General features: G+C 41.1%; 2 protein-coding genes across 7 annotated transcripts in view; one reads left to right on the forward strand and one right to left on the reverse strand.

The window, feature by feature from the left end:
• Nucleotides 1-22204, forward strand: part of DHX57 (DExH-box helicase 57) — a 49635-nt gene that overhangs the window by 13394 nt on the left and 14037 nt on the right. For 5 of the 6 annotated variants that reach the window (XR_004971876.1, XM_036334787.1, XM_036334792.1 and 2 more), the window contains exons 8-17: nucleotides 975-1170; nucleotides 2239-2363; nucleotides 4510-4643; nucleotides 6036-6090; nucleotides 7826-8031; nucleotides 13602-13718; nucleotides 16820-16916; nucleotides 17698-17871; nucleotides 19048-19248; nucleotides 20816-21092. Coding sequence is in view for 5 of the 6 variants with exons in the window: in XM_036334787.1 (XP_036190680.1) it covers nucleotides 975-1170; nucleotides 2239-2363; nucleotides 4510-4643; nucleotides 6036-6090; nucleotides 7826-8031; nucleotides 13602-13718; nucleotides 16820-16916; nucleotides 17698-17871; nucleotides 19048-19248; nucleotides 20816-21092 (1582 nt within the window). In the remaining variant the exon portion in view is untranslated. The remainder of the gene's footprint in view (nucleotides 1-974; nucleotides 1171-2238; nucleotides 2364-4509; nucleotides 4644-6035; nucleotides 6091-7825; nucleotides 8032-13601; nucleotides 13719-16819; nucleotides 16917-17697; nucleotides 17872-19047; nucleotides 19249-20815; nucleotides 21093-22204) is intronic. The other variant, XM_036334790.1, reaches the window with a different exon arrangement.
• Nucleotides 222-554, reverse strand: LOC118669082 (60S ribosomal protein L35a-like). Its single transcript, XM_036334793.1, has one exon. It carries the CDS (start codon nucleotides 552-554, stop codon nucleotides 222-224), a length of 333 nt encoding a protein of 110 aa, XP_036190686.1.

Below are 22204 nucleotides of genomic sequence, written 5' to 3' on the forward strand. Positions count from 1 at the left end.
GTTCTCAATTTAATCATTACATTTGTGCCCAGACTCACTGATATAGTAGTAACTTTGTATTTTGTAGTTTCTTATCTTTTTAACCTCAGTTCACTTGTAGCCAAGTCAATACACATCAAAGGGAAAAATATAAAGTATTCTAATCTTAGACAAGACTCCTGTTTCTCCCTCCCCCCCCCCCCAACAGGAAAACAAATCCATTTTATTTATTTTCAGTAAGTTTAAATCCTCGAGGGGCACAGCATTACACGGATTCTGGGTCGAGTAGCCTTAGCAGGAAGGTTGCTTTGGAATTTAGCATGAACCATTCCACTGTTTCCATGAGCCCGAGTTACCTTTCCCCAGATTACTCTGGTTTGGTTTGGTTTGCCACCAGGAGTCACCGTGTTGTTCTGTGCTTTGTACACATAAGCACATCTCTTGCCTAGATAGAACTCTGTTTCATCTCGAGCATAAACACCTTCAATTTTAAGAAGAGCTGTGTGTTCCCGCTGGTTCTGGAGACCCCGCTTATAGCCAGCAAACGTGGCCTTGGACCACAGCCTTCCAGACATATTTGTCCTCATAAAAATCCTGTTCCCCGCAGGCCCCTCAAGTTCAGCAGCAGCGCTTCCGCTCACCTCCACAGGGTCCAAGATGGAAAAAGGAAGGCAAGGCCAAGACTCCTGTTTCTTTAGGAGTCATATGTAGAGTTCATGTTCCTAGAGTCATTTATAGACCTTAGTAATGTCTAGTCAATAGTCCCAATTATATAAGTGATACTAAACTATTCTTTGATTGCTCTGTTAGTGAGTGCAAATTTCTAGGAGTTATTAGCTATAGGTAATAAGTCAGTATGGGTTTAGAAGATAGATGAAGCTGAACTACTTTTATTCTACTTAGCTTTCTGTCTTTTCTCGTCGCATATGATTGCTTCTTTGGTTAACTGGCACTTGTAAGTTCTCATTTTAGAACTTACTTGTTTTGACATACAGATGTGGGAAAACCACACAGATTCCACAGTTCATATTGGATGAGTCTCTGAACGGACCACCGGAGAAGGTGGCTAACATCATCTGCACCCAACCCCGACGAATCTCTGCCATCTCTGTCGCTGAGCGTGTTGCTAAAGAGCGAGCAGAAAGGGTGGGTCTGACTGTGGGATACCAGATCCGCTTGGAGAGTGTCAAGGTTTGTATGTTCTGCTTCTTCCTTGATAACAGAAATTTAGTTTTCATGTATAAAGAATTCTTGGTGTTTGGAGATTAATAGAAAATTTGGGATATACTTCAGAAGTCCTTTTGGAAATGTTTTGGTATAAAAACTTTTATTGGTATACTTAACTTCCTCTATAAAGACCTTTTATTGTTATTTTTAAATATATCTTTATTGATTTCAGAGAGGAAGGGAGAGGAGGGGAGAGAGAAGGAAATATTGATGAGAGAGAATCATTGATTGTCTTCCTCCTGCACGCCCCATACTCGGGATTGAGCCTGAAACCCAGGCATGTGCCTTCATCGGGAATCAAACCAAGACCTTTTGGTTCATAGCTCGATCACTGAGCCACGCTGGCAGGGCAAAGACCTTTTATTCTTTATTGGCAGAAGTGATCTAGGGAATTAATCCATTTGTTGAATAAGGAATGGACAAATTCAGAATTGATTTTATCACTCACTATTGTTTTTATGTTTAATAATATTTTCTAAATGCTTTTTATGCATCCTAAACTTAAACTTTTTTTGTTGTTTTTGTTAATCCTCACCTGAGGATATTTTTCCATTGATTTTTTTTTTTTAATCCTCACCCGAGGATATTTTTCCGTTGATTTTTAGAGTGGAAGAAACATCGATGTGAAAAAAATATCAATTGGTTGCTTCCTGCATGAGCCCTGACCAGGGCCCAGGCCGGGGAGGAGCCTGCAACTGAGGTACATGCCCTTGACCAGAATTGAACCCGGGACCCTTCAGTCCAACAGGCTGACGCTCTATCCACTGAGCCAAATTGGCTAGGGCTCCCATTGATTTTTTTTTTTAACCACTGAGCCACACCAGCCAGGGCCTAAAGTTAAAATTTTGATATGAAGTAGAAAAGCTTTTATTGTCACCAGCAAGAAACTGCACTTAGTATGGTTTCATATTAAATGAAATTGCTATTGTTTTCAATATTTTTTATCCCTATCCATTCACAATGTCTTTGCCAGTTAAAATGTTTCCTTTTCAAAAACTTCATGAATGCTTTCTCTGCCCTTTTGCATGCCAGTCCTCAGCCACCAGGCTGCTATACTGCACCACAGGAGTGCTGCTGAGAAGGCTTGAAGGAGACACAGCCCTACAAGGAGTCACCCATATCATTGTTGATGAAGTCCATGAGAGGACAGAAGAAAGGTAAACAAAGGCTTTCCAAATGCATACATACCCACACAATATATGAAGACATGGCTGAAAGCATTTTATTCTGCTTCCAATTCAGTTTCTTAGCGTGAGTAAAGGTAACTTGGCAAGAGAAGGCCCAAGTCATAGAACGGGAACTGCTTTTCTGGCCCCAGGGTCAATAATACTAAAAATGCTAGGAGAGCACATGTTCATCACTAAAAGAGTCACCCTATTGTTCTGGCCGGTATGGCTCAGTTGGTTGGCCGCTGTCCCGTGCACCGAAAGGTTGCCAGTTCAATTCCTGGTCATGGAACATGCCTGGCTTGTGGTCTCGATCCCTATTCGGGGCGTGCAGGAGGCATCCGACCAATGTTCACGTTGATGCTTTTCTCTCTCCCTTCCTCTTTCTCTAAAAAATCAATTAAAAATTAGAAAGAAAAAAAAAGAGTCATCCTGGTACGTGGACATTATGTAATAAGTGATAACACCCTCCTGGTGTCATGCTGAGCTGAGCATTGTACTTAGCAGAAATAACAGATGTAAAGCATGCAGCAGCTGATGGACTTCGTTTGGTCAGTCATTCTGTCCTGACATCCATTTCGATGTTATAGTGAACAAATGTATATGGCTCTCCTTCATCTCTTATGGTCTGGTAGGAAAAGCAAATAATGAACAAGCAAACAAACAAATAAATAATTACAAATTGGAATAAGTACTATGAAGGAATAAACAGGAAGCTGTGTTCGGGGGACAGACCAAGAAGATAGCCAGATATCATATGTCTGGAGAGACCACATTTAAATTAAAGCCTAAAGTATGAGGAGTCCTATGTGACAAATGGGGGCAAGGCCAGCATTTGAAAAGACTTCAGTGGGATGGGCTTCAGTGGACTCCAAAAACTGGTGGAAAACCAGTGCAGCTGGTGTGTAGTGAATAAGAGGGAGAGTAGTAGGAAGTGAGTGGTGGGGTACAGATCATGTCACATAGAGCCTTGTTAGTGAGGACATTGATGTCATTGAAGGATTGTGAGCAGAAGGGTAGCACAATCAGATTTACATTTGAACAGAATTATTGGTCTGCTGTATTGAGACTAGATTTCAAGGGGCAAGGGTGGAGCAGGGAGAACAGTTAGGATATTGCTATTCTACAGAAAATATTGTTCTACAACTTGAGCTTTATTTACTGACATTGCCATAGAGATGCTTTCATGTCAGTATCTAGAACTGTACCTTATTCCTTTTATCTGCCCCATGCTATTCTACCGAATGGATGATATTGTTACATTAACTGTTTCTTGGTTGGTGGACATTCAGGTAGTTTCCATTGTTTTACTACTATGAACAATGCCATAATGAATGTCTTTGTATATGCGTGTCTCTTTATGTACATGCAGATATCAAGAAATAGAATTATCAAATGCAGTGATAAATCCTACTGGTATTCTAATTGGTACTACACTAAATTTAGTTTATTTGGGGAGAAATTGATATACTTCTGTTTGTTTGTTTGTTAATCCTCACCAGAGGATACTTTTCCTATTGATTTTTCTTTTTTTAGAGAGAGTGGAAAGGAGGGGGAGAGACAGAGAGAAAAACATCAATGTGAGAGGGACACATCAACTGGTTGCCTCCTGCACGCACCCCAACCAAGGCCAGGGATCGAACCTGCAACTGAGGTACATGCCCTTGGCCAGGAATTGAACCTGTGACCCTTCGGTCCAAAGGCTGATGGTCTAACCCAGGGGTGGGCAAACTTTTTGACTCGAGGGCCACAATGGGTTCTTAAACTGGACCGGAGGGCCGGAACAAAAGCATGGATGGAGTGTTTATGTGAACTAATATAAATTCAAAGTAAACATCATTACATAAAAGGGTACGGTCTTTTTTTTTTTTTAGTTTTATTCATTTCAAACAGGCCGGATCCGGCCCGTGGGCCGTAGTTTGCCCATGGCTGGTCTAACCACTGAACAAAACCAACTAGGACTGATACCTTTTTGATATTAAGTCTTCACATCTGGGAATATGACACATCTTTGTATAAACATTATAATTGTTTTCACATAGGTCTTAAACATTCCTTGCTCAAAATAGATCAAAAGTTATTAATTTTCATTCATTGAATTTGTTTGATCCTCAGGTGTTTCTTTTATTTCCTCTAGTGACTTCTTGCTGCTAGTTTTGAAGGACATTGTGTTGCAGAGACCAACGCTCCAAGTTATTCTGATGAGTGCAACTTTAAATGCTGAGCTCTTTTCAGAGTATTTCAGTTCCTGCCCAGTTATTACTATACCAGGTGACTAAAATACATCATTAAATATATATTCTTCTAATAAGCAAATGAAATTATTTTAAAGCTAAATTGAGACATAAATTTATAGGTATTTATTCCTCTTTCTAGAGAAGAAGTGATTAGTTTGTAACAAAATTATAAGCACGTAACAAAATTAATAAAGAGGCTACATTATGTCCATTTTCTGGGAGATTTTAATTTTATATGTGCTGTTTTGAAAAGTCCAGGTTACTAGTGTTTCTTGCATTTCATTGTGTTTAATCTAAAAATGTGAATTTATAAGGGTATTCTGTCAGAAAGGAGAAAGTTGTTTCTGTGAAGCGCATATTCGTTCATTGCTGGATTCTGCTAAATTTCTAGATATTGGTCCATTCTGAGAAATAGTGAAGTTGGATAGCTTGTGTCTTCTTATGGTGCTTTCACGGTTTCATTGTGGATTAATTTATCACCTACAACTCCTGTTTATCCTCCTGCAGTCGATTGCGAAGGAACAATTGGGAAGCACTGACTAATGAGTATTAGTTTGTTCTAGTTACAGAGAATTTTGACAGTAGATTTAAAGAAGAAATTATATGGGGGCCAATGGGAGAAAAAGGGGACATATGTAATACTTGCAACAATAAAGAATTATTTAAAAAATGAAATAAACACTGACTTTAAAACCATTAAAAAAATAAAAATAAAGAAGAAATTATATGCTTGATCTCGAGTACAGTTGTTAAATCTTTTATTTTTTTTTTAATATATTTTATTGATTTTTTACAGAGAGGAAGGGAGAGAGATAGAGAGTTAGAAACATCGATGAGAGAGAAACATCAATCAGCTGCCTCCTGCACATCTCCCATCGGGGATGTGCCCGCAACCCAGGTACATGCCCTTGACCGGAATGGAACCTGGGACCCTTCAGTCCGCAAGCCGACGCTCTATCCACTGAGCCAAACCTGCTTCGGCGGGTTGTTAAATCTTTAAAGGTCCCTGTGGGGGAGCAGGGGAGGATAGGAAAAGCATAACAAATGGTTTTTAAAAGGCAAAAGGTTTATTAGCACATAATCATCTTTTCACCTTTACACTTCTTCTTCTTCTTCACAAAACTGGAATCTTACCCCTTCCAATTTCTATCATCAAAAGTTCTTTTTTCCCTGGGGACGGGGTGGGGGGCTCATTGGGGGTGGGGGACATCTTTCAACAATAAAGATAAATTTTAAAAATAATTAAAAAATAAGAAATTTTTAAAACTTTTTTTAATACTTTTAAGACCACAAAACAAATAGTACGTTATTGTGCTAAGCTTTGTTTTAAGAGAATTTTGCATATATAAACTATTTCAGGATAGCTCAACAGGTATTCTGAGGCTTTCCTATTTTATTTTACTTATTGTCTATTTTGTTTTTCAAGGTCGTACTTTTCCAGTTGATCAGTTTTTTCTGGAAGATGCAATTGCTGTGACAAGGTAAGGAAGACATTAATTAAGGTTTGGTGAAAGTCTTTGAAAACAGAATTACTATTTTACCTCAGAGTATTGGGATACTTATACATGTGTTCATATTTTCTTCTAATATTTCTATTTGAGGATTTTGTTTTTCCCTTTCTTTCAGCAAATATTTATTATACAGATTATTTGCAATTTGCAGGTAGTATATTAGGAGTAATGACTCTTGAGCCCTAATGCAAACTATGGACTTTAGGTGATCATGATGTGTCCATGTAGATTCATCAGTTGTAACAAATGTATACTCTGGTGGGGGATGCTAACAGTGGGGGAGGCTATGCATGTTTTGGGGAGACAGGGTATATGGGAAATCTCTGTGCCTTCTGCTCAATATTGTTTTGAACCTAAAAATTGTCTATTTTTTAAAATGATGAAGGACCAAATGTATGGAGAGTGTAACATGGAGAGAGAAAAAGTACTGATTCTTCAGACAGACTGCCAGTATTTAAGTCCCTCTGCTTACTAACTATAACATTAGTAAGTAGCTTAATCTCTCTATAACTCAGTTTAATTATATATAAAATGGGTGCATTAATGGTAGCTGCTTCACAGGGTTGTTGTGAAGATTAAATAATGAATTAATTCTTGGAGTTAATAGTTGCAAAGTGCTTAGACTGTGCCTGGTAGGTACATAGCAAGTGTTTGTAAATGTTAGCTGTTATTATCATCATTCTGCCCTCAAGAAGTTGCAGTATAGTTTGCGTATTAAGATGTCCATATAATGTTAGTGCAGGGTGGAAAACGGTAATGTCCACTGGGTACAGACTTCTCTCCTTTGTAAACCCTGCATCCTCTTCCTACTCTTTTTTTTTTTTTAATATATTTTATTGATTTTTCACAGAGAGGAAGGGAGAGGGATAGAGAGTCAGAAACATCGATGAGAGAGAAACATTGATCAGCTGCCTCCTGCACATCCCCCAGTGGGGATGTGCCCGCAACCCAGGTACATGCCCTTGACCAGAATCGAACCTGGGACCTTTCAGTTCGCAGGCCGACGCTCTATCCACTGAGCCAAACCGGTTTCGGCCTCTTCCTACTCTTTAACCCTAAAGATTCCTCAGGGCTTTATCCTGGCACTGTTTCTTCTCACTATTAAACTCTTCCTTAGTCTCGTAGACTTGTGTGGTTCCAGTTGTCACCTGTACGCCAGGAACTCCCAGACCAGTATCTTTACTCCCAACGCCTGAGCTCCAGAATAAAAACACCCTGATGTCTGGCACCTTACATTCAACTCAGAATTTTTCTCCTCCCTGCTCCTTTCCTTCCTAATAAACCTCCCTGTTAATTCTCTATTTATTTCATGGACCATATTCTCAAACCAAAAGTCCAAAAACTGGCTCTCAAACTTTAGTGTGCAGCAAACATACTTAAAACTGTTGTTTTCTGGGCCCTATTCCACTTCTATTGAATGTGAATCTCTGGGCAAAACATCTTTCAACTAGTTTACCTGCCTCTATTCTCTCACTTTTTCAAATTCACTGCCTCCAGAATTATCTTCAAATAGAGCCAAGAGCATTCCAGTGTGTTCCCCACCAGACATAGGGCCGAGCCAGCAGAATCCTGGACTGGTGGAAGAATGGCACCACAATTAGAAGCAGCAACATTCTGCTGAACGAGCGCATAAAACCGGTGAATGTTTTCGTTCACCAGCAGACCCACATACACACAGATACATTCCTTTGTCTTCCTCCCTCAGGTACGTGATACCGGATGGGAGCCCATATATGCGCTCCATGAAACAGATGTCAAAGGAGAAGCTTAAAGCAAGGCGCAGCAGAACTGCGTTTGAAGAAGTAGAGGAAGACCTGAGGCTTTCCCTTCACCTCCAGGATCAGGATTCTGTCAGAGATGCAGTGCCAGATCAGCAGTTAGATTTTAAGCAGCTCCTGGCCCGCTATAAAGGTACTGTGCTTCTGGCGGGGATAGGGCAGTTGTGCCAAGGATAGCTACAGTGGGCCCTTGAAAACACCAGTGGGAACTGTGCGAGGCCACTTATAGACATGTCTTTTAAATAAATGTGATAAATGTAATTTTTCTCTTCCTTATGATTTTCTGAGTAACATTTTCTTTCCTCTAACTTACTTTATTGTGAGAATACGGTATATAATACACATGACATTCAAAATAGTGTTATTGGCTGTTGATGTTATCGGTTAGGCTTCTGGTCAACAGGCTATTAGTAGTTCATTCCTAGGGGAGTCAGCAGTTGCATTGATTCGACTGCGCAGGGTGTTGGCACTCCTAACCCCCATGTTGTTCAAGGGTCAGCTGTAGTTTTATTCCCGCACCATGATCCTGAAGGAGAAAGATGGAGCTCTTGTTCTATAGTTACATTGCCTTTAATTCATCAGAACAATTTGTGCACGGGCGGGCGGGGCGGGGGGGTGGGACCCTCAGCCCAGCCTGCACCCTCTCCAATCTGGGATCCCTCTCACAATCTGGGACTGCTTTCTCCCAACCACTCACCTGCCTGCCTGATTAACCCTAACCACTCCCCTGCCAGCCTGATCGATGCCTAACTGCTCCCCTGCCAGCCTGATTGCTCCCAGCTGCCCTCCCCTGCTTTCCTGGTCGCCCCCAACTGCCTTCCCCTGGAGGCCTGGTCCCCCCCCAACTGCCCTCCCCTGAAGGCCTGGTCCCCCCCAACTGCCCTCCCCTGCAGGCCTGGATCCCCCTAACTGCCCTCCCCTGCAGGCCTGGTCCCCCCACAACTGCCCTCCCCTGCTGGCCATCTTTGACCACATGGGGTGGCCATCTTGTGTGTTGGAGTGATGGTCAATTTGCATATTACCTCTTTATTAGATACAAGAGGCCCGGTGCACAAAAATTTGTGCACTCGAGGGGAGGGGGTACCTCAGCCTGGCCTGTGCCCTTTCACAGTCTGGGACCCCTCGGGGGTGACCACTTGCTGGCTTAGGCCTGCTCCCTGGGGGATTGGGCCTAGGCTGGCAATCAGACATCCCTCTGTCAGCCCGGCAGCCCTCGGGGGATGTCCACTAGCTAGCGGGGAGCAGGCCTAACCTGCAGTCAGACATCCTTAGTGCTGCTGAGGAGGCAGGAGAGGCTCCCACCACCACCGCTATACTAGCAGCCATCAGCCTGGCTTGTGGCTGAGCAGAGCTCTTCCATGTGAGAGCTCACTGACCACCAGAGGGCAGCTCCTGCATTGAGCGTCTGCCCCCTGGTGGTCAGTGTGTGTCATAGTGACCAGTCATTCCCAGTCTTTCTGCTGTTAGGGTCAGTTTGCATATTACCCTTTTACTATATAGGATAGAGGCCTGGTGCACAGGTGGGGGCCGGCTGGTTTGCCCTGTATGGTGTCCCAGATCAGGGTGGGGGTCCCGCTTGGGTGCCTGGCCAGCCTGGATGACGGGGTAATGGCTGTTTGCAGCTGGTCACACCCCCTTCAGGGTAGGGGTCCCCGCTGGTGTGCCTGGCCAGTCTGGGTGAGGGGCTGAGGGCCGTTTTCAGGCTGGCGGGCAACTGAAGCTCCCAGCCTCTCCTTTTTTTCTGTTTTTTTTGTTTGTTTGTTTTTGTTTTTTTTTTATTCTGGGATTTATTTACCTTCTATAGCTGTCACTGGAGCTGAGAGCCAGCTCCAGCTCTGAGGCTGTGGCTGGCTGAAAGCAGGTATCTGGGTTTGTTTAGCTTCTATAATTGAAACATTGTTGCCATCACTGCCGCTCTAAGCTCTGAGGCCGAAGCTGGCTGAAAGCAGGTTTCTGGAGCTTGTTTAGCTTCTATAATTGCAACATTGTTTCTTAGAGTGCAGCTCAGAGCCCAACAGTGGCAGGCGGGGAACGTTGGCTTCCTCCATCACTGGAGCAAGCAAGCCTCCTGTGCGCTTCAGGTGCCTGGCTGCCGGCCGCCATCTTGGTTGGCAGTTAATTTGCATATCGCCCTGATTAGCCAATGGGAAGCGTGTTGGAGGTATGGTTAATTACCATGTTTGTCTATTATTAGATAGGAGGATATTTACCAGTGGGTTTTTCCTAAAAGAAATGTGTTCAGTATAGGAAATTTGGGAGGTAGTAAAGTATAAATTATATTCTTGAGTATTTTGTAATTTTTTATTTTGATATTATTTCAAAATTAAAGTTTGTAGGACTATACAATGACCCTGACTGGTTTGGCTCAGTGGATAGAGCGTCAGCCTGCGGACTGAAGGGTCCCGGGTTCGATTCCGGTCAAGGGCATGTACCTTGGTTGCAGGCACATCCCCAGTGGGAGGTGTGTAGGAGGCAGCTGATCGATGTTTCTCTCTCATCGATGTTTCTAAACCAGCCGTGGGCAAACTACGGCCCGCGGGCCTGATCCGGCCCGTTTGAAATGAATAAAACTATTGAAAAAAAAGACCATACCCTTTTATGTAATGATGTTTACTTTGAATTTATATTAGTTCACACAAACACTCCATCCATGCTTTTGTTCCGGCCCTCCGGTCCAGTTTAAGAACCCATTGTGGCCCTCGAGTCAAAAAGTTTGCCCACCCCTGTTCTAAACTCTATCCCTCTCCCTTCCTCTCTGTAAAAAATCAATAAAATACATATTTTTAAATTTAAAAAAAAAAGAGCCCTAGCTGGTTTGGCTCAGTGGATAGAGCATCAGCCTGCAGACTGAAGGGTCCTGGGTTCGATTTCAGTCATGGGCACATGCCAGGGTTGCTGGCTCGATCATGGGAGGCATGTAGGAGGCAGCCAATTGATGTTTCTATCTTTCCCTCTCCTTCTTCCTTTCTCTCTGAAATCAATAAAAATAAAAAAATTTTTAAAAAAACAATGTATAGACAATGAATTCCTATATCCTTTACCCCATTTCATCAGTTATTATTTTGCTTCATTTGTTTTATCATTTGTTCTATGTACATATTTTTTCCCTGAACCTTTTGAGACTAAGTTGCAGCTATGATGCTGCTTAACCTCTAATATTTCAGTACAGTGGGGCCTTGACTTACGAGTTTAATTCGTTCTGTGACAGAGCTCGCAACTCAAATTACTGGTATGTCAAATCAATTTTCACCATTACAATGACACGTGATGCTGGGCTGATGTTGTGGCGTTCACTGTGGCGTTCGCTGCGCCAACTAGTGGTGGGGTATTTGAAGCTGGCTCCGTAACCCGAATTTTAGCTCGCAACTCAAAGCAAAAAATCGGCTGAGAGACGGCTCGTATCTCGAAAAACTTGTTAGTTGGGACACTCATAAGTCAAGGCCCCACTGTATGTATTTCCTAAGAATAAGGACATTCTCTTACATAAGCATAGGACATACTCAAAATGAAGGCATGTAACTGATACTAATATTTAATTAACAGTCCATATTCTAATTTGGCCAAATATCTCAACAGTGTCCCTTATTGTTATTTTTTCCTGGTCCAGGATCCAACACAGCATTACATATTGTATTTAGTTGTCATGTGCCTTTAGCTTTTTTATTTTTGTTTTTTATTTTAATCTGAAAAAAATGCCCTTTACTTTTCTTTTATGACCTTGACACATTTATTTTTTTAGTTTGGGCCAGTTTTGTCGACTGTCCCTCCATTTGGGTTTGTCTAATATTTCCCCATGGTTCAATTTAGGTGATGCATTTTTGGTTAGAAAACCACAGAAACAATTTTGAGTCCTTCTCAGTACATCATATCAGGAAACACAATGTTGATTTGTCCTATTGTTAGTGATGTAAACCACTGATCCATACCAGCCGGGCTGGTTTTTCTTTTGAAATTTTAGAATTTTCTTTAAGAGTTAGGACTGGATCTTCAGAGGGAAGGTAGGGGAAGGTGGGGGTAAGAGGGAGAGATTAACCAAAGGACTTGTATGCATGCATATAAGCCTAACCAATGGACACAGACACCAGAGGGGTGAGGGCATGAGCGGGGGGGTGGGGAGGCAATGGGGGGGATAAGGACACATATGTAATACCTTCATCAATAAAGAAAGAAAAGAGTTATGACTGGATCTAAGCAATGCCTTTCTTATTTCAAACATAGAGGTTACCAACGTTCAGAAAGCACTTCTGAGACTTCCTTTCTAAGAAAGAGGGATGGCAGATTTGGGTCAGAAAACCCAGCTTTGCCCCTAGTTTCTGTTGGGTGCTGGGCTGGTTGTTTAGCTTCTCTGAGCCTCCCTGTCCCTGTAAAAAAGTACTTGATCTAGTTGATCTCAGTGCTCTTTCACTTTTCAGAAAATTAAATATGTTCCCAAGCTCAATTTTTAAATTTTTTTCTAGTAAAAAAAAAAAATCAGTCCTTTAAAGTATATAATTGATTAATAAAAACTGCCAAAATACTTTAAAAAAATGTTTTTCACATCTCTTCCTCTTTGTGCAGTTAGTTAATCCTTTTTCCTTTTTGAAAAGTCTGTTTGGAACCTTGACAACTAGAAATGCTTCCTTCTCTGCCTTCCACACCCAACCACACCCTTATTTATGTAGCCTATTTCTTCCTTCTTTTTCATGTTTGAACAACAGAGCCTAGAAAAGCATTGTTTAGAAACTGCTTTTTTGCTTCTTCAAACTTTTTAGCATTCCCTTCCTCGATACCAGTTGCAGTTATTTTGTCCCAATTAGGCTGTACTTAGGGTGATAGACCATTAGGAGGACCCAAGAGGAAAGGGCAGCAGTCTTCAGGGAGCTATCTCCCCATGATACTTGATTTTCACAGAGCTGGGGCTTATAATGCAACCTCAGGACCTGTATATTTTATTAGGCCTCAGATAAATTAAAAGGAAATTATAGACCCTTAACCTGAAAGTCTATGGATAGACTTCAGAGATATTGGTGAAGCCATTGGAATCACATGTATGTTTCAAAGAAGATCATAACTTTTATCATTTTCTCAAGTGAACCAAAAGGTTAAGAGTTTCTGTTGCAAAGATGCTGGTGAAAGTTGTGATTTCTGTCCATTAATTTCCATGGGTTAATGTTACCTGGACAGACTATGACTTGGTTAAATCTGGAAGAGGTTTCTAGAATGTATTTGACTTGGAGTTTTATTTCTAGGACTGAAATTGTCAACAAGTGTGTGGTAGATAAAGGAGGGGAAGGAAGGAGGAAAAGAAGTGGCCTATCTCACCCTAGCCGATTTCGCTCAGTGGATAGTGCGTCCGCCTGTCCATGTGGGAGGCAACCAGTCGTCTCTCTCACATCAATGTTTCTATTTCTGCCTTTCCCCTTCCCTTCTACTCTCTCTAAAATCAATGAACAGATATCCTCGGGTGAGGATTAACCAAAAGAAAAAAAAAGTGGCATATCTGGACCTTCCCAGCAGGGTTAGGAGCTTGCTCTTTGGTCATTGTTCAAGCAGGAAGTTTTTTGAGTAAGCATGTATGTTCTGAGAAACTGAAAGAAACAAAATTCATTTTAGTACAACAAATGTTAACATCTGTGTTGTTAAATCACATCAAGACACTCACCTAGTTCCCAGGCATATATCTTCAATAAGGTATAATTATCCTGCTTTTTACCTTTCTTTCAGGGGTTAGCAAATCAGTCATCAAAACGATGTCCATCATGGATTTTGAAAAGGTTAATCTTGAATTAATCGAGGCCTTGTTAGAATGGATTGTGGAGGGAAAGCACTCCTACCCCCCAGGTAACTGCTTCTTGTCTCCATTTATGTGTAAGATGGCAAAAGGGAAGGCGCTTACTTTCCAAGATCATGGGCACCTCCCTTCCTGGAGCCCTCACCCCACCCCAGTTATATGTAAAGTTGCTTGTTAGGCTTTTCAGGAGAAATTTTACCTTTTACGTTTTGAGGTTCACCCACTTTTTTTGCTCTTCACTCTTGCTCTCACCAAACAAAAAGATGTTAACAATACAAAGTCCCAAAGGAAGAAAACCGAAAAGAAGGCCTGGATGATCCATTGTTACCCACTCAGGCCCTGGCTAAATGGGAGCCTAGTAGTGAGTGTTTGAATTTCATGAAGACTTTGCACACCAAGGCCAAAGGGCATTGGGGTTAAGAGAACAGCTTTAGAGTCTGATAAACACCCCAGCTGTGCTACTCAGGAACTCCATAACCTTGGGTAAAGTGATTATTACAGATATCCCTGAAATAGATGGCCAAGCCATGAGGGCAGAACAGATCAGAAGACACATAAATATATGGACAAAATATTTTCTTCCATTCATGTAGATTATCGTACCACTCTTAAATGGTGTGGTATTTTAGTAGGGAGGAGCATACAGTATGTAATGGAAAGAGAATGGGTCTGATACCAGAAACCCTAGGTTTGTGTCCAAGCTCCACTCTTACTGACTCTGTGACCTGGCCAAGTTACAGGGTCATTCTAAGGTGGCTGTGAGGATCAAATGAAATCATGTCTGTGAGCATGCTTTGTATACTATGAAGTGTTAAAACCAGCTCAAAAACATACCTTCACCCTTCTTCAGAGTTTCATTTTTGTAATACAGTGGGGCCTTGACTTACGAGTGTCCCGACTAACGAGTTTTTTTGAGATACGAGCTGTCTCTCGGCCAATTTTTTTTTTTAATATATTTTATTGATTTTTCACAGAGAGAGGAAGGGAGAGAGATAGAGAGTTAGAAAGATCGATGAGAGAGAAACATCCATCAGCTGCCTCCTGCACATATCCTACTGGGGATGTGCCCGCAACCCAGGCACATGCCCTTGACCGAAATCAAACCCGGGACCCCTCAGTCCGCAAGCCGACGCTCTATCCACTGAGCCAAACCGGTTTCGGCCCTCGGCCAATTTTTTGCTTTGAGTTGCAAGCTCAAAAATATTGGGGTTATGAGCCAGCTTCAGATACTCCACCACTAGTTGGCGCAGCAAACGTCACAGTGATTTGACATACGAGTAATTTGAGTTATGAGCTCCGTCACAGAACGAATTAAACTCGTAAGTCAAGACCCCACTGTAATACTAGTGACCCGGTACATGGATTCGTGCACATTGAAAGGAAATTAATTAGAAGGTGGCCGGTGGGGCGGGCTGGGCAAGACGGGCCCTGGAGCCAACCTCCTGCGGTCCCTCCCCAGCATCTGCCGAGTGAGCGGGGTCCCTCCAGCAGGTGGGGTCCCTCAGCCTGGCCTGCAGGGATTGGGCCAAAACCAGCTCTCCGACATCCCCCGAGGGGTCCCAGAGTGCAAGAGGGCACTCTGCAAAGTTGCTGTCGTACAGGGTGTGGAATGCAAACGCAAATGTGCAGTAAACCAGATTCGGGCCAACAGTGCCCCCAACAACAACATAACCCACGGCCGAAGGTGGAATTGCATGGCCCCGTGAGGAAATGGACTCCCTCCCCTCTGGTCTCCAGGTGCATCACCCGAGAACCACCACTGCCAAGTCACTGCAGCTTGGCAGCTCCTGCATTGAGTGTCTGCCCCCTGGTGGTCAGTGTGCATCATAGTGACCAGTCGGACAGTCGGACACTTAGCATATTAGCCTTTTATATATATAGACTAGAGGACCGGTGCACGAATTTGTGCACGGATGGGGTCCCTTGGCCCAGCCAGCAATTGGGGCCATCTCACTCAGTCCCAATGAGGGCCAGCCGGCCAGGGAGTGACCACGGGAGGGCTCCAGGGTATGTCCGGCCCTCTTGCCCAGTCCCGATCAGTCTGGCCCTTAGTGGTTGGTGCACGTCATAGCGATTGGTCGACCAATCGGTCGGACACTTAGCATATTATGGTTTTATTATCTAGGATTATATAGGATAGTTTCCTTACTTATTTAGTGGGGAGAATAACTGCAATAAATAACAGGTCAGGAGTTCTTATGGACAGATCTTTGTTTTATATCCCATTGTACCTAGCACAGAGTTGACATAGGTACCCAATAAATATTTGTGAGATTAAAGATGTGTGCCAATTTCCTCTCCGAATAAAGCATGGAAGAAGGTAACTATCACTGAGTGATTGCTCTTCAGAAATATACTATATAATCAGTTATCACTGCTTATTTTCTTTAATGAAAAATTTAAAAGCTCATAAACCATGCTGGCTGGTGTGGCTCAGTTGATTGGGGTGTCGTCGCATGGATTCCCAGTCAAGACACATACCTAGGTTGTGAGTTCAGTCCTCAGTCAGGGCATGTACATGAGGCAACGGATAATCTAGCTCTTTCTTTCTCCTTCCCTCCTTGCCTCCCTCCCTCCCTTCCTTTCTCTCTCTAAATAAATCTATAAAATATAGTCCTGAGTGAGGATTTGTTTTTTAAGCCCATAAACCATTAAATGGCATGGTTATTTGATGTGCTACATTTCCACATATGTCTAAATTTAGATTACCAGGTTGGCAAGCAAATTATAGTTTCTTTGTTTCATTTTCAGTCAAATGTTTATGGATATTTTTTAGTAATAGAAAGAAGAGTTTTCCTACCTTAACAGATGAGAAGGATAATCTTCCTATAGAAATGTCAGTGACCAGTGCACTGAAGAAATATGTTTAAAGAGCTTTGCTAATGATACTTGTATAAGTTAAGGCATTATATTTTCCCACTCTGCTGTTTTTCCTGTTGCAGAAAGATAATATCCCATTTATCTTGTAGTAATGTAGTCAGAAAATATATTTTAAAAGTTTGTTATCTATTAATTCCTTGGGGACTTTACAAGAAAACTGAAAGTGAAAAATCTCAGATTATTGCTTTTTTTTTTCCATTAAAAATAGCTTTATAATCTGTTAGTTTTTCCCTTTTTGCCTCTATCTGATTGATTCTCTTTATATACCCAGGTGCTATACTTGTATTTTTACCGGGATTGGCAGAAATCAAAATGCTTTATGAACAGCTACAGTCTAATTCTCTTTTCAACAACAGACGTAGTTATCGGTAAGTTAATTGCTTTCTGTATCTGCAATCTCTATTGCAGTTATATGCAAAGAAGAGTAACCAGAAAGGTCTTTTTACAGTCATCACCTTCTTTAGATTCTGCTGTCACTCCTCTAGAATACATTTGTTTATGCCAGCTGGAGATAGACAAACCTGTTTGTTCCAAAAAACAGTCATTCCCATGCCATTAAATAAAAATATTTCTCTTCACTTAGCATAGTGACTCAGCAAATTTGCATGTAATTCTAGTTGCCAGATACAGGGCACGGGAGAAGCCAGAGTTAGTAACAACAAAGAAATGATCCCATTTTGAGAAAAAAATAATTTTCAGTAATTTCTATTCTGGTGGAAAGAAACATTGGGTGTGTCTTCATATCGAAGGAGACAACTACTTGACAGATGAAAACTCCCTAGAAATATAAGAATGTAATTTCTTAGTGTACATCACTGTCTCTGCCTCTCGTGCTCTGGATTTAAAAGTAGGGAAAAAATGAATGTGTGCTCTTGTAAAATGTCAACTATTTAGCCTTCTTGATTATTTACTACTGAATTACACTCCAGTTTTCCCCAAGTTGATGCAAGGTTTTGAGTTTCATAGGATGAGTAAATACTTTGTCAGAATCAGAAAGCACCTTCCCATTCAGAAGAGCTGAGCCCTGAGGGTGGGTGGTGATGGGGAAGCTGCTGATTCTTGGTGTGATGGTTAAATAGAAATCCACCCACTGTAGTCCAATTTTAGCATTTACACTAGAACACTCACTGTGCTTTTATTGCCTTTCAGATGTGTTGTTCACCCACTTCATTCATCTTTATCCAGTGAAGAGCAGCAAGCTGTGTTCATAAAACCTCCTGTAGGTGTAACTAAGATTATAATTTCCACCAACATTGCTGAGACATCCATAACCATTGATGATGTTGTCTATGTCATCGATTCTGGGAAAATGAAAGAAAAGAGGTATTATCTTTTGGCAGTATAAGGGAGGGGCTAAAGATGCCTCATTAGAATGACAAAGCTCTTAATAAAGTTAATGGATTGTGTTTGAAAAAATATTTTATGAAAACTATATAGATATATGAGTGAGTCTATAGTTGGTTCATATTCTTAAAGTCAGACGGAGATGGAAAGTTTAAGGTTTTGGAAGTAATTAATTAGTTTTCCTCCTTTTTTTATATGCTTTACTTGTGCTTGAATGAAAAAGCATTGATATGGAAGTTGGTATATGTTAATTACTTTGATATTGAAATCATTTCACAAAGTCTACATATATCCAAACATCACATTGTACACCTTAACTATATACAATTTTTATTTGTCAAAAATAAAGATGAAAAAATTTTTTAAAAAGAGAAGATGCACGGTTCTCTAACAACATTGTTCGACTGTGCATCTCCACCTTAGTGAAGAGTGGGTAATGTTTCTCGTCACCAAGTGATAAAGGGATCTTCAGGAGAATCATTGGGAGGGCTGGGCAGGAGTCCCCTGGATTTGAGGCACAGAAAGACGGAGTGAGAGGCGAAGGCTGCTTAGGCCTGAGGAGACAGAGCCGAGAGGAGAGAGCTGCACTGGAAACCAAGTCACTTCTCTAGCTGACCAGCAAAAATTACAGGTATTTCTCACGGGCCAGATGTGAACTCTGAGGAATCCCTATCGGGAAGGACAATGTGATATCCAATGTTACAGGAGAAACTGAGGCGCATTAAATTTTTCATGAGTTGTCTTGAGCAAACCGATTGGCATTGGGCGGTGCCAAACTGGAAGTGGTTAGGAGCACTTTTTGGACAGGAGCTGTGGGAAAGGCTGTTAGAAAACAGACCAGGAAGCAAAGCAAGAAAATCCTTTGGGAAAACCTAGTTGATTGCTTGTGGTTGGTTAGTCTTAAATTTCATTTTCTCCACATAAATGCATTTATAGGAGAAAAAAAAAAGAAGAAGAGTTAAATAGATTGTATGTAGTAGCGTTCGATACCCTTTAAAGTAGCACTAATCTCCTGCCAGGGACTCAACTACCGCAGAACCCAGAGGACACTGTGTCCTACAGATGGAAGGTGTTTCATTTAATCTCCATGCTAAGTCGAGTCTTGGCCATGTCTTTATAAAATAGCCCTTTCTGACATTTAATTTCTCTTTATAGATATGATGCCAGCAAAGGGATGGAAAGTCTAGAGGATACTTTTGTCTCTCAAGCCAATGCTCTGCAAAGAAAAGGACGAGCTGGTCGTGTTGCATCTGGGGTCTGCTTTCATTTGTTCACTAGCCATCACTTCAGTCACCAGCTTTTAAAGCAGCAGCTGCCAGAAATACAAAGAGTGCCATTGGAACAGCTCTGTCTAAGGTACATCCATGTTTTCTTTTTCTTAGTAGGAGACATTTTGCTGAGAATGGACATGGAAAGAGCTCTTCAGTGTTACCTATACCATTCCTTTTAAGTTTCTGCACATAAAGATCTGTTACATTGGAGAGGATAGTCCTATAATAGACCTTAAGAATACCTTTGTGAGTCAGAAAAGGAATCTAACATATCGAGAATAAGTTATGGGTTCCATCAATATTAAATCATCACATGGAAAAATCAACAGCCTCATTATCAGGTAGAGCAAAGTGAACAAAAACTACTTAAAAACTCCATTATTTACCAGATGAACAAATAAGAATAAGTATGATAAAATGGAATTTAATGAATGATCAAACTCAACATTACTGCAGTTGGGAAATCTATGGTTCAACCTTTCTGAAAATTTGCTTGGCATCATACAAGAACTCTAAAACTGTCCATGCCCTTAGACCCACTCATCACTTTGGGTCTAAGTGATGTATGCCCATAAAATAGTAACGCAAAGGAAAAAAGTTACTTGTGTAAAGATGTTATAGCTCTTCTTTTATCCAGCAAATTGATTTTAAGAGCCTTCCATTTGCCAGAGGTTGGGCTAAGCACAGGGGTACTGTAGGATACAAGTGTTCATGGTGAAGAAACTGGGCAAGCAGATGCCTTGACTTAAGGTAGTAACAATGCAAATGAAGAGCAGTGAAGGGATTGGAGAGAGCTTTGAAGTTGATTGACCCTTGAGGGAGTATGAGAGAAGGGGAAATGTTATATACGTAGCACATATGATTTAATATGGTATCTAGCTTTTTTCCACTTAGATCACATAGATGTTTCACTTTAACATATGCCTTGACAGTAATCCACTTAAATTTTTATTTAGCAAAAAATAAAAATTAAAAATAAATAATAATAATAAATCATATGTGAACCTATAAAGGTTCACAGCTTAAAAAGGAAATGCATATAAGTGAAATAAAGAAATATAAGATTTTTCTCCTCTGAAAAATGCTTAAATTCATAATGTAAAACAATAGCTTTTCAAGAGCTGTGAAGTCAGGACACAGTGCAGATTGATTTTAGAAACAATTATTATGCAATTTCAGATGTGGGAAAGAGAATAAGTGGATCATTCCAATTTTATTTCATGATTTGATTCCACTATTATGGAAAGAAGCATTTTGAAAGTTTATAGAGAGAATTTTCTTAATCTCAATAAATTTTAGAATCTGAATGTGTTTCTGCAATTTATTGCTGGAGAATGAGGAGACATAAGAGATTTTTTTTTAACCAACATTGTCTGGCTTATGAAAGCATATATCTAAGAAATTATAAACTACTAGAGGCCCTGTACACAAAATTCATGCACGGCAGAGTCCCTAGCAGCTGCCTGCCAGGGCCTTCCTTCATTCCGCGCTGGCCCCTGGTGGTCAGCACACGTCATAGCAAGTGGTTGAACTCCCGAGGGGACACATTGCATATTAGGCTTTTATATATATAAATTTTTATTCAAGAAAGAAGCTTATTTCTTGGTGTGATCCCATCATAAATAAAATTGTCAAATTATATTTTTCCCCAGAATTAAAATTTTGGAAATGTTTAGCACTCATAATCTCCAATCAGTGTTCTCTCGGCTCATTGAACCACCACACCCTGATTCTCTTCGTGCCTCAAAAATACGATTACGAGACTTGGGAGCATTAACTACAGATGAAAAACTGACTCCCCTTGGGTATCACTTAGCCTCTCTGCCTGTGGATGTGAGAATTGGCAAACTGATGCTATTTGGGTCTATCTTCCGCTGTTTGGATCCTGCTCTCACCATCGCTGCCAGTTTGGCTTTTAAATCTCCTTTTGTAAGTAAACAACATTCATCTAAAATGGAGTCCAGGCCCCGCCACCGTGGCTTAGTGGTTGAACATCGACCTATGAATCAGGAGGTCATGGTTCGATTCCCAGTGGGAGCACATACCGGGGTTGCAGGCTTTATCCCCAGTGAGGGACGTGCAGGAAGCAGCCAATCAATGTTTCTTTCTCATCATTGATGTTTCTATCTCTCTCTCTCTCTATCTCTCTCTCTCTCTGTCATTTCCTCTCCAAAATCAATAAAAATATATTTAAAAATTAAAATAAAATAAACTAGAGTCCATTGGTCTCTAAGGGGACTGTGGGGCTACAGGGTTATGTGAGCCACCTAAAAATTTTCTTGTACTTGTATGTGAATTTTTCAGGGTACAGTGTCTATAACTTTTATCTGACCCTCAAATAAATCCATACCCCAAGTGAAGATGAAGAACTGGAGATCTAACTTATTAAAATAATCTAAATTTTTTTAATTAAAAAACTGGCTAAACTTGCTCATTATAGGAAAATCAGAAAATGCAAACAAGTACTAGTAAAAGGTACCTCTGCATGATTTTACCAGGGAGTAAATACATTGGACCACTTCTTTTTTTTAACAGCTTTATTGAAATACTAGAGGTCTGATGCACAAAATTCATGCAAGCGGCTCGGACCCCCCGCAGCCGCCTCTGCCTCAGCCCCTGCCCACTGCGGGGGCCACCTCTGCCTCAGCCCTCGCCCGCCACAGCTTTGTCCAGAAGGTCGTCTGGAGGGACGTCCAGTCTAATTAGCATATTATGCTTTTATTATTATAGATAATTCATCCAAAGTGTACAACTCATTAGTTTTTAATACTGTGTGCAGTCATCACCATAGTCAGATTTAGAATATTTTACCACCTCACTCCCCAGTTCCCTTTAATCCTCCCATCCACTCCAGTCCAGTCTACGTTCTGTCTCTATAGATTTGCCTCTTCTGGACATTTAATATTGATGAAATAATATAATATGTGGTCTTTTCTGACAGGCTTCTTCACTTAGTGTAATGCTTTTAAGATTCATCTATATTATAGCATGCATCAGTACTTCATCCTTTTTATGGCCAAATAATATTCCTTTGTATGAAT

The sequence above is a fragment of the Myotis myotis genome, unplaced genomic scaffold, assembly GCF_014108235.1.
Source record: "Myotis myotis isolate mMyoMyo1 unplaced genomic scaffold, mMyoMyo1.p scaffold_m19_p_14, whole genome shotgun sequence".
Lineage (NCBI taxonomy): Eukaryota > Metazoa > Chordata > Mammalia > Chiroptera > Vespertilionidae > Myotis > Myotis myotis.